The sequence below is a fragment of the Microcebus murinus genome, chromosome 23 (assembly GCF_040939455.1).
Source record: "Microcebus murinus isolate Inina chromosome 23, M.murinus_Inina_mat1.0, whole genome shotgun sequence".
Taxonomy (NCBI): Eukaryota; Metazoa; Chordata; class Mammalia; order Primates; family Cheirogaleidae; genus Microcebus; species Microcebus murinus.
In genome coordinates this window covers 21,581,876-21,594,693 of record NC_134126.1, presented here as the reverse complement: position 1 = coordinate 21,594,693, position 12,818 = coordinate 21,581,876, and the positions used below count along the sequence as shown (strand labels likewise).

At 46.8% G+C, this 12,818-nt stretch overlaps 1 protein-coding gene across 1 annotated transcript in view; it reads right to left on the bottom strand.

Moving 5' to 3' along the window:
* PTPN14 (protein tyrosine phosphatase non-receptor type 14) overlaps nt 1–12,818 on the bottom strand; it is a 173,638-nt gene that overhangs the window by 21,201 nt on the left and 139,619 nt on the right. Inside the window, exons 13-16 of the mRNA XM_020284420.2 lie at nt 10,815–12,301; nt 6,253–6,396; nt 4,710–4,928; nt 476–604 (exon numbers count right to left, since the gene is read on the bottom strand). Of these exons, the coding sequence (XP_020140009.2) occupies nt 476–604; nt 4,710–4,928; nt 6,253–6,396; nt 10,815–12,301 (1,979 nt within the window). The remainder of the gene's footprint in view (nt 1–475; nt 605–4,709; nt 4,929–6,252; nt 6,397–10,814; nt 12,302–12,818) is intronic.

Here is a 12,818-nt window from a genome sequence, read left to right as displayed (position 1 = left end):
TCAGCTGATAAGCACGGTGGCATGTGGAACTTGCGTGCCCAGGGTTGAGGATCTGTGTCGACTCACCCGGAGCAGTCTGAGCTTCTCAAATTCCGGTGGAAAGATCACTGTTTTGTTTGGCATGCAAAGTCAGCCGGCTGCACTAAAGTTTGGTTGTGTGTTGTTTTGTTTTCATTTGAGTGCATGGAGATCCAAGGAAAAGAGTTAAAAGCCAGATGAAAACGGGAGGAGAAAAAGGCACAACAATAAATTATCTCGGGGGGGGGGGGAGGGGGAGGGGGAGGGGGGGGCGGGGGAGGGGGGGAACCTACCTGAAAGTAAGAAGAGAAAACAGATGCATGCCAAAGAGAAAAGGGTTTTCAGAGAAACAGCACCGAAGGAAGGAGCATGAGGCTGCAAAGTTGCCAACACAAAGCCCATCTTCCGGTCACCTTTAACCCCGGGAAAAGGATGCTGAGTGGGCGGTTCCCCTTACCTCTTCTGCGGTGACCATGGCGATCACGTTCACTCCCTGCTCCCACACCATCTGCCAGAAGTCGTGGCACGTGTGCGGCAGGGGCCCCTGGGTGGCTATGTAGTGCCATTCTGCCCCACCAACCACCACCTGGAAACCAAGCAAAGCATCGGTAAATGAACCCCAAGTCCAAGACACACAATTACCTGCTGACTGCACCTCCATTTGCATCTATCTGAAAACCTTGGATAGTATTCTGGGGGCCAAATGGTTAGTGCAATTAAGAAAACCCCTGAGACTGTAGATGGCTAGTGACATATTATCACTTGAAAACACTTTTTGCCACTTAATCCTATTAAAATATTTACCCGATCTTTTTTTCTTGTCTGCAACTCATAGTATGTGCAAACTCATATGCATTAAAATACATGTGTATATGCATATATATACACATGCACAATATTAAATGAACATGTACACGTATACTTAAGATTTGTTACAAAAATAGTAGTTATGCTTACTATGTGCAACGCCCTTTGATACTTTCCATTCTTTTCTCTATTCTAGTCTATTTCATTAAAACATACACACATACACAAGTGGTCATGACCACTAAATTGATTTCACACTCCATCGCTGTGTTGTGATTTATACTTTGAAAACAGTGCTCCATGGCAACAGTAAAAAAATCCACCATGGATAAACATCCTCTTTGGAGCGGTATCTTGCTCCTGCTGACCTGATATAAAATGTCATAAACCTCCCCTGTCATTGCTACTCTGTGGTGCCACCTTCGGCAGAGATGTTATGAATGCACATATCAATAGTACATGATATTTTATCAATAACTTCAACTTGTACACTACCCACAGCACCCAACTGAACTACGGAGTCATGAGATGATTTTGGATAATAAAACCAGTACTCCACATAGCTCAGGGTGATCGCGGGAGGATAATTCTTTTTTTTTTTTTTTGAGACAGAGTCTTACTCTGTTGCCCAGGCTAGAGTGCCGTGGCATCAGCCCAGCTCACAGCAACCTCAAACTCCTGGGCTCAAGCAATCCTCCTGCCTAAGCCTCCCGAGTAGCTGGGACTACAGGTATATGCCACCATACCTGGCTAATTTTTTCTATATGTATTTTTAGTTGGTCAATTAATTTCTTTCTATCTTTGGTAGAGACGGGGTCTCACTCTTGCTCAGGCTGGTTTTGAACTCCTGACCTTGAGCAATCTGCCCGCCTCGGCCTCCCAGAGAGCTAGGATTACAGGCGTGAGCCACTGCACCCGGCCTCAGGAGGATAATTCTGTAGCTATAAATTATAGCAGCAGAGAATCATAGAGAAGAAGTTGTACCCAAAGTGCTGAAGGTCATGCTATCAAGGTGAAACGGTGGCCTTTGGAGGAATTCTTTCTCTTCTCCTTCCTATACTTGCCTTGATATTGCAAAGTCAGGCCCCTTACACAACCGTGCAATGCAGATCTCTAGAGAGTTCTAGGAGCAATGAAGTGATCATTGTTTGAAACTTTTTTTCCCTCATTTATTTTATGGAACTATATACACTAACTTGATTCAAAACAATGTCAGTTATTGTCTCATTACACGAGACATGTTTAGGTCAAAGCTGGCGAGAAAAATCCATTTTCCAAGTACTGGTGGGAGATAACATTCATACATTTGCTGGCTAGGAGTTTGGTTTATCCGTGGAATTGTGATTTTAGACATTAGCCTCTCTGGCACCCAACATATAGGAACCATAAATACTTCCAGAGAATGCTGTTGCCTGGGGCCTTCCAGCAAATTCCAAGTATTGACAGGAGGGCATTAAAAAAGGCATTAAAACACAACAACCAGCGCTACTGAGGTAGATTTCACAGATGTGATTCCACCTCTGGAGCAAATAAATCTCTGTTCTCTGTTAACAGCTGCTTGGAACCCGGGAGGAAAACATTGGCAAAATATACGGCTCTATTCCAAAAACACAAGGACAAGTTCTCGCAAGCTCTATGGGTCTATTAAATGCACCCATGTCTAACCCGGATCCACAGGATAAAATGTGGGCCTCAGAGAATATTCAGGAAGGGAATGCCTCTGGCTTAACAATACCCAGTGGGCACCGTTTACGCAGAGTGACAGCTTTTTCCGGAGAGCAGATGGAAAATGGTGGAGGAGACTCGGCCAAAAGAAGAAGATAGCATAACACTGCTATGTAAGATTTCCAGAGACGCTCTATCAAGCAGCAGCTGTGGGATCGGCATCTTTATTGGACTACATTATTTTGGTCATTATTTAATCACCTAAACAAAGCCTACGAGAAACACCATCGCCAGTTTACTCAAGAGTTTCCTGGGGTTCGTTTCTTGCTTTAGTTCTCACTCTCAAAAATAAGAGTAAAAATGAGCAGTATGATCTATCGTGGTTGTTCTTTCCTATTTCTTTTGGCAGTACTTTCTAATGATTAAAATATAAATATATATGGTTATCTATGCTCTGTGTACAAACACACTATGCCCAACCATGGTATCCTTCTCATATTCTGTATCAAAATTGGTTTTAACCGATACCCAAGCCTAGATACCTAACTATACTGCAGGGGCTGCTCAAAGGAATATACTAATAATTCTGCTACAGTTTCTTTCCTATTTCCAGTGAGCAAAGAAAATAATTCTGGACCAGGCCAGAAACAGGTTTCTAAGGCTACTGATCACAATGGACTATCAATGTGAAACTTGTCTTTTTTTTTTTTTTTTTGAGACAGAGTCTCGCTTTGTTGCCCAGGCTAGAGTGAGTGCCGTGGCGTCAGCCTAGCTCACAGCAACCTCAAACTCCTGGGCTCGAGTGATCCTTCTGCCTCAGCCTCCCGGGTAGCTGTGACTACAGGCATGCGCCACCATGCCCAGCTAATTTTTTATATATATATCAGTTGGCCAATTAATTTCTATTTATAGTAGAGACGGGGTCTCGCTCTTGCTCAGGCTGGTTTTGAACTCCTGACCTTGAGCAATCCGCCCGCCTCGGCCTCCCAAGAGCTAGGATTACAGGCGTGAGCCATAGCGCCCGGCCTGAAACTTGTCTTATTTAAAAACTTCCTGGCCAGGCGCGGTGGCTCACGCCTGTAATCCTAGCACTCTGGGAGGCCGAGGCAGGCTGATTGCTCGAGATCAGGAGTTCAAAACCAGCCTGAGCGAGACGCCGTCTCTACTAAAAATAGAAAGAAATTAACTGACCAACTAAAAAATATATATACAAAAAAAAATTAGCCAGGCATGGTGGCGCATGCCTATAGTCCCAGCTACTTTGAAGGGCTGAGGCAGGAGGATTGCTTGAGCCCAGGAGACTGAGGTTGCTGTGAGCTAGGCTGACACCACGGCACTCACTCTAGCCTGGGCAACAAGTGAGACTCTGTCTCAAAAAAAAAAAAAAAAAATTTAATTAAAAAAAAATAAATAAAAACTTCCTGTGACAATTGCTTTAACATTAGTATATGAAGAAATGCTCCCACTTCAGAGTTCGAAGCAAATGGTGACATTCTAAACGTGGATGTTCTGTTCTTAGGGACACTGAAGAGGGTAAGCTATTTAGGAAACACTGAACTGTATGTACACATGTTTCCATAACTACATTTTAACTGGGAAGAGCTAAGAAATACTGAGATCTGAAGGTCTGAAGTATCTGAAATATTAACAAAAACTTAACCATACGAATTCATCGCCTAACGTGGCAAATCTTGTAGTCTCAGTTTATAGTTTCAGGGTAAATTATAGCAACTCTTGTAAATATCACGCAAACTTGGGGCTTCAGCTGCAAACTGCATAGCCCGTAGTATTACCAGGGAGAAACTACAGTCTCTGTTGCTATTGAACATGATAAAAAAAACTTCAACGACTGTAATATATAACACCTGTGACTTCCAAAGTCTTGTCACCTGCTAATTACAAACTGAAAAAGACAATTCTTGTTTCTCCCGTGAGTTTAAGGGAGAGTTGTAGCCCACAGAGAAGAAAAAGTTAAAGCCTGTGAAATGAGCAAACTTCAGAAAACGCTGAGCTGAGGTTTTTCCTGAGGCTGCTAGACTTCCTTCTCTCTGCAGTGATAGACAAGCCCTTCTACTCCAATAAGAAAAGCACAGGGGTTCAAAAACATCCCCTGAGGGTCTGGGGACCGGCCAAGAGGGCACAGTGGCAGCCCATACACTGTTTTCTCCCTGCATTTTTACCTTCAACCCAGCAACCTTCCGACATGCTCGCCTTCTTACCTTGATATGGGAGGCATTAATGTATCCTGTGTTATTTTCTTTGGTTGGTATCAGCTCCACCCGGTTCTCCTCGTAGGGGACAACTTCTCGGATCCGGCTGCGCTCGGAGTTTTCGGGCAGAGCTGCGGTGCTGAAAATGCCATTCGCCTTTTTCTTTGGGATTTGCTCATATTCCGTGAACACCATTCCCTCTTCTAGCTTCTTCTTCAGGGTTCTGAACTGCAGCAGAAATTGACCTTCAGCTATCTGAGGTATGTTATCCCAAAACTCCAATGAAACGACCAGATTTCTTTACATATTTACAGTGATAATATTATCACTGTAGGGGTTCCAGGATGTACAAGCAATACTTGATTATGTGGGCTCATCATTAACCATATCGCTAATGTCTCTTAACTGGTAACCATTTTCCTTCTCACTCATACTATAAGTAGAACAAATCTTTAAGAACTGGCAGGAGTTTATATTACAAAAAAAAAAAATCAATATTTTTGCTATTAACGCCTCTGTTTAAAGTCCTAATGATAAGGAGACTGTTAATCGTAATTATCCAAACATCATTTTCTCCATATACATAGCTGTTTTTACTGAGCTAAACGTTAAGATGATAACTGATCCCCAGTTCTACAGCTCTGAGGATGAAATCCCCCCTCACATCCCCCCTTTCTGGCCAAACCACTAATTACAATAATATGGTATTAATTGGATTAAATGATCCCTCTAAATTCCCTTCTGGCTCTAAAAGCCTTCTAATACTAGATACAGGCCAGCAGAAATGGGACACCCTAAAGTCATTACCACTCTATTAGTTTTATACAACCTATTCATTGACCTTCCGACAGCAATTTCAGAAACTAACGGAACACCTTTCTTCACCTCTAAAACATTACCATGCAACTCTTTCTGCTTTTCAAAACCAAAGGTCTCACAATGTGTTCTCCTAATAATTATGAATCAGTCACATTTTATGGCCATATAAGGGGAATGCATATTAGGAGAACTCTATAAATGCATGGATAAAAATATTCTGTAAGAAGTGGTAAGTGTTCACAAAAATCATAGAAATTGAGAGCTACAGCAGTTGTTTAACTTCCTCCTTTAAACTTGCAAAAAAAAAAAAAGAAAGAAAGAAAAGAAAGAAAGAGAAAGAAAGAAAGAAAGAAAGAAAGAAAGAAAGAAAGAAAGAAAGAAAGAAAGAAAGAAAGAAAGAAAGAAAGAAAGAAAGAAAGAAAGAAAGAAAGAAAGAAATGGGCAGGCCCAAAGAAATCGAGTGACTTGACCGACTCATCTGGCTTGTCAAGGGCTGGTTGTTTTAAGCAAGCAACAATCCCACCAACTTGACAAAGTGGGAAGACGAAAATGAAGAAACATTAGATGTTGGAAAGGATGAATTAAATATAACATGGACCAGATCTTTCTAACCTCAAATTGAAGAATCGATGCATGCAACAAACCTTAGTGCTGGCATGTTTGGGCAAGGAGGGCTGCTTTGGGATGCTGAGACCACAGAGAATGAATCACGCTTGACAAGTTTAGCACTCACCCTGTCGTCCATGGGAACGCGTGTGGCATCAACACGACTCTCTTCTCGCCCCGAGACCCGAGCCACCGAGAGCCCATTCAACGCCGCCAACATCAGCGGCCTCTTCTGCACCTCCAGGCCTGCCATCTTCTGCTTCTCTAGATTCTTGTGGCAAGAAAAGGCACGTTCTTCATTGTTTATAATGCCAGGAGAATGTTGGAATGTGTTTTAATCTCCCCAAACCTGCAACTCCCCAGCCAAAGAATGCAGACAATCACCCTAAGCGGGGCGAAATTCAAACACAGCCTTCCCGGTATTCCCACTGTACCCGTGCGAGCCAGTTCCTACAGGACTCCTGAGCTTTTACTTTTAATTAATGCATTCATTAGCTAGATAGGTAAATAAATAAATTAAGAAAAAAAAAGACTTCCTACAAATACACTTTGCCATAGGGCTCAAAAAAATAATAATAAAAAATTACATGCAATGCAGTTTAGCAAGCTAAGGGCTGAAGGAAGATGGGACAAGGACAAGAGAAACCGTTACAGGAACCATCTAATCCCATCACAGTTGATGCACCTTTCTGCAAGGTCCATGGTGCAAAACTTGCAAAACAGTTTGTGTTGACTGAGAGATCAACACAACACACAACACAGGTGGTGGTTTTTGGTTTTTAAAAAAATTTTTTTTGAGACAGTCTCACTTTGTTGCCCAGGCTAGAGTGAGTGCCGTGGCGTCAGCCTAGCTCACAGCAACCTCAAACTCCTGGGCTCCAGTGATCCTTCTGCCTCAGCCTCCCGGGTAGCTGGGACTACAGGCATGCGCCACCATGCCCGGCTAATTTTTTATATATATATCAGTTGGCCAATTAATTTCTTTCTATTTATAGTAGAGACGGGGTCTCGCTCTTGCTCAGGCTGGTTTTGAACTCCTGACCTCGAGTAATCCGCCCGCCTCGGCCTCCCAAGAGCTAGGATTACAGGCGTGAGCCACAGCGCCCGGCCTCAGAGTGTAACATTTTGACCCAAACTGAAGTGCAACCAATTTGCAGATTCATTTGACTGCCACAAATGAAGGGGACATCTTACCCTGGGTTTCTTTTTAAGGCTCTATAATTTATAAATTTACCCCCCAGGAAGAAGTCCTGAGGCAGCCATCACACACGGTTAGCGGATTATTCTAACTGTGGAGGAGGGGGCTGGGCTACACCCTTCCATGGGTCTCATGGTCACCACAGTGTCCCCTACAATCAGCATGGGGCCTTAGTGAGTGACGCTGCCAATAGGGGGTTTGTTCCAATGACAGGGCTAACCCATCGCACAAACCAAAGGAGAGGCTCAAAGTAAGAAAACTGCTCATGGACTTGTAGGCAAAAGGTGTAATACTCTCAATGGCCTTGGTTTCTCAATTCCAGGTATTACAGTGAGGGGTGGAGGTCTGGATTTAAATTTTTGATTTTTATTTGTTTGTTGGCTTATACTTTTTGTGAGAGAGACTCCCTTCCTTTTTTAGTTGGGACTCTATTTCCCTCCTCTCTGAAGGGAGGCAGTAACTCTGGGAAAATGGTCCTGGGTCCCTTTTGACAGTGTCTGCTTTCTTTCCACCTACACTGCAAGGTGGCCCTCACTGGGCCTGAGACAAAAACAATCTAACTTGTAGGATTATTGCCTACTCAGCGAACAGTGAAACCCAGTGATAATTCAAACTATGTCTCTCAGCTTCTTCTCACTCACCCTATTAGCTTTTTGTTACCACAGATAAAAAAACTAATGACTCGAAAATCTGATCTGGCTTTTTCTCCTCACTGCATCTGACTTCTGGTGAGGGGGCTACAAGCAGTGCAGTGTCTTCAAGGCAGCAGCAGGAGCCGGAAGGAGGAACCATAAAGGCAGTAGGGCCACAATCATCCAACCAACAGACAAGTGGCTACAAATTACGAAGAGGTAAACCTTCCCAGAGGGAAGGTTTCTAGAGGGCCCCAGGATGGCTGTCCCCTCATCCATGCCCATCACTCCACAAACGGTGCCCACGGTGAGGAGGGCAGAGAAGTATCTGAGACGTGGGGATGCTGCTTAGACCACGGGCTGAGTCGGAGAGTCATCCTGAGCTCAGAGCCACTGGCCCTGTCACCATCTTGCAATGGCCCTGGCCCTCTGGCTCACCAAAGAACTTCCTCATCTTCCTCTAGGGTCTGCTCTTGTCCTTAAGCTCCTGAGTGTGTGTGTGTGTATAGGTATATATATATATGTGTGTGTGTGTATGTATGTATATATATATATGGGATTTGGGAAAAAAAATTATGGGGAAAATGAAATAGAAATGGAAAATGAAATAGAAATTACTTTCCTGAACTAAAAGCTAATGGACGGCCGGGCGCAGTGGCTCACGCCTGTAATCCTAGCTCTCTGGGAGGCCGAGGTGTGCGGATCGCTTGAGTTCAGGAGTTCAAAACCAACCTGAGCAAGAGTGAGACCCCCGTCTCTACTATAAATAGAAAGAAATTAATTGGCCAGCTAATATATATAGAAAAAATTACCCAGGCATGGTGGCACATGCCTGTAGTGCCAGCTACTCGGGAGGTTGAGGCAGCAGGATTGCTTGAGCCCAGGAGATTGAGGTTGCTGTGAGCTAGGCTGACGCCATGGCACTCACTCTAGCCTGGGCAACAAAGTGAGACTCTGTCTCAAAAAAAACACAAAGCTTATGGATAAAATTTGCTAACCACTATTATCCACATGGATGAAAAGGAATAGCATATGCAAAAAAAACAACAGCGAAGGCCCCCTTGCTCCTCTGTGATAATTCAAGGAGCTGTAAGTAGGGACCAGTGCCATGACTTTGCCCATGGGCTGTTTGTTTCAGATGGGTAACAAGAGGGATGACTATGACCCAAACAAGGCTCTGGGACCATGTGGAAATCATTAAGAATCAAGTTGGCAGTGGAAACAGCTAAGCTGAATGCTTAGACCGATAGGTTCTTGATGCTAATATGTTGCTTTTAAGAGGCCTGGGGCCAAGAAGTGTTGAAAAATCCTTTTCTACCGATGAATGACATTTTTCCACACTGGGAAAGCTCTCCCCCAGCAGCGTCCACCCACACGTTTCCCTCCATCCCAGCCAAGGGCTTTCTTTGCTAGAGGCGCAGGTACATCTTTCATAATTTCCCTTTAGGAGTGCAAAAAGTAGACAAAGTCACGTCTATATAAAAACTCTTAACGCTTTCCTGAACTAAAACGGTTGAGGACAGCCAAAACTATGAGGCTGAGAATGGAGAATGTACTCAAGGTTTTTCAAAAGCAACAAAGTTGCTACAGATTGGATTTCTGAACCCAGGAACTTGGCTTGCTTAACTGTGGCCTCCACTGTTCTTTCCAGGCTGATTCCCAATGAGGTGAGGAAGACCTATGCGTGAAGGGGGGCTAATGAACCCCATCAAGGCAAATGTTATGACTGTCTTGGAGTTCCTAAAATAAGGCCCGGCTACCTTATGGTACAGCTGTTGTGAATGAAGAAGAAGTCAATCTGCATTTGATTAGCTGTAATTAAATGATTTTTTTTTAAGGCAGTGAAAATTTCCAGGAAATTAGCAATGGAGATTTTAAAAAGTTGCAACAATCCAACAACTTTCTAATTGGTAAAAGACAGATTTGCTTTGTTGCTCTATAGGTACATCTCTTCTTACCTGCACAGCCTCACTCTAATGACATAACTGCCCCCCCCTCCAGATTGCTTTTTCTTTTTTTAAGAGACAGGGTCTCACTATGTTGCCCAGGTTGGAGTGCAGTGGCTAATCACAGGCATGATCATAGCACACTACACACTTAAACTCCTGGCCTGAAGTATCCTCCTGCCTCAGCCTCCCAGGTAGCTGGGACTACAGTCATGTGCCAGTGTACCCTGCTGGGGACAATGTTGAAGATGGGTTACTCATGTCTCACGTTAGGATGTACCTTCAAATATAGCAATAAGCATGCATGTATGCATATGCATGTGTATATACATGTGTGTAAATTTCTGATAGAATAAATTCAACAGGAATTAAAGCTCAGTGGTAAACTTTTTGAGTTACAAATCCAATGGCTATCATTTTCTTGCATTTGTGTTACACATCTATTGAAAGAAAATCTGAAACTAAAGCTAGACATACCCCAGTCCAGACAATACTGGCCAACTATCTTGACATTTGGATCTAAACAGAAAGCTGCACAGGGATATTGCTCTTTTAATATCTAATGGGGAGGGGGAAAGCTTTCCCCGAAGAAAACAAAACGCTAAGAGATGCAGGGAGGCGAACTCCTAGCAGCTCACACAATTGGGAGTTTCAGCCGTGAATAAACAGCGAAATGCAGGCTGAGGCATGACCTCACCACCACACCAAGTATACCTATTCGCAGCCACGAACAAGAATGACAGATTTATCTGACAGGGTAAAAACCAACATTCTGTGAAATAAAATACCACCTGTTTAAATGCCCAGGAATCCTCTAAACACCTACCACATGCCCTGAATAAGCCTTGCTCAGTGCCTAAAGCACGTGAGCTTTCTTTCACACCAGAAACCCCCAGGACGAGGGGACACTCACCCTAATCATCATCTCCCTCTCTATGATGCTGTCCTCCAGGGAGAACATCTCGGACACGGGTCTCTCCTTCACTGGCTCCTTTTTGACCCGCTCCTTCACGCTGGTCAGGTCGGGCTCAGAGATGGACGGGCCGAGCGCGGCCCCATTGACGGCGGGCGGGTCGGCGCGTGGCGCGCCGGTGGCCTTGGCCGGCCCGTGCCGCAGCCCCCGGGCCCTGGCCACGGCGGGGGGCAGGCTGGGCTGGTCCTGCCGGAGCGCCCCGTTGCTCACGCTCTTCCTGGGGCCGGGGTACTCGGGCGGGGGCTTGTTGGGGATGCGCGCCAAGGCTGCCTGCAGCTGGGCGCTGTACTCCGCCTTGTCGCGCAGCGCGGGGACCCGGGCCGCCGCCTCGGGGGCCGCTGCCGCCTCCTCCTCCTCCTCGCTCTCACTGCTGTGGATCAGCATGGTGGCGTCGGAGAAGGTCTTCTTGTGGTGATACTGGGGCGGCGGGGGCGCCTCGTGGCCGCCGGGGCCCTCCTCGGGCGGCAGGCCGTGCCCCCGCAGCGTGCCGCGGCGCGCCATGGGCAGGTGGAGGGACTTGAGCGTCATGGCCTCCATGCCGCGCACCATGCTGCTCATCACCTCCAGGCTGTGGCGCTTGTGGGCCGCGCCGTGGTGCTTGGTGGCCGTGAGCGGCTCGCTCACCTCCTGGAGGGACTGGTGCACCACGGGGGAGCTGTCCTCCTGGAAGGTCTTCACCGACAGCTGCACCTTGCGCGTCACCAGGTCCGGGCTACTGCCGCTGGCGTACTTGTGGCGGTGGCTGGCCAGGTCCGGCGTGCTGGTGGCAGGGCGCGGCCGTGGGTAGGGCGGCGGCGGCCTGAACAGATAGTTCTTGAGCATGTGGGCCGTGCTGTAGGGGTGGCCGCCTTGCAGCTGCATGTTGGCCAGCTCCGGGGTGCTCACCGTGTGCGAGATGGCACTGGCCCCCGGCCTGCTGGGCGCCGCGGCGCTCTTGGGGTTCGCGTGGTCGGAGGGGCTGACCGGTTTGCCGCCGTAGCCTCCCTGCGGCCCGTAGGGGCCGGTGTAGGGGTGTCTCTCCCGCATCTCGGGCTGGCTGTACACCAGCTCCCCCGGCTGGTTGTAGGCGTGCGTGTTGAGGATGTTGAGGTTCCGCAGGGACTGGCTCTGGCTGTCCGCGTGCACCACCCCCCTCTTCATCTGCCGCATCACCGTCTCGTAGTCGGGCGTGGGCCTGTAGGAGGGCACGATGATGGCGCTGTGCCGGTGGCTGGGGATGTAGTCGGCCCGCATGATGTCGCTCCCGGGGATGCTGAGGTTGGAGGACACGGGGGAGGCCTGCAGGAAGCTCTGCGAGCAGCTCAGGGAGTTGACGCTGTGGACGCTGCACACGCTGCCGTTGGTGACCGTGCCGTTCACGTAGTTCAAGTCCAGGCTGTTGTGGGAGTTGCAATACAAGGCTTCCTCGTTCCCGTGGAAAATGCTGTCTACGGGAAGTCAAACAAAGGCACGTGAGCCGCCAAGCCATCCCGCCCCGATGAAGTTCGTCCTCACGCTCACGAGTTTGATTTTTAATTTAAATAAAGCCACAAAAAGTGAAACCCTCCTAGTCTCCACCCATGTGTTCCACAGAAAAGCCGTGACTATCTCGGGGGAGATGGCAGAACACAGGAAGAACACGGTAAAGCAGACTGAAAAGCAAAAGGAAACCAAGACAAAGAAAGGAATGCACACGTGGAGTCAGTCACGTGTCGCCTGGGTAGGTTCTCGATTTTGCCACGAGATTTGAAGTCAGACACCAATACTGGCCCTCTCGTGCTGGGGAGACCTGGATTTCTGTGCGGGGTTCAGCAAGGAGGCTGGATATTTGGGCCAGGAAGTCAAGAACTTTAATAGGGCGACGGATTCAAAGTACTGAGCACTCGGAGCTGCTCTTCCTGATAACAGTGGAAGAGGTCCTTTCACCCGAGGGAGCGCTGAGCATTTGTAAAGAAACAGGGCAGG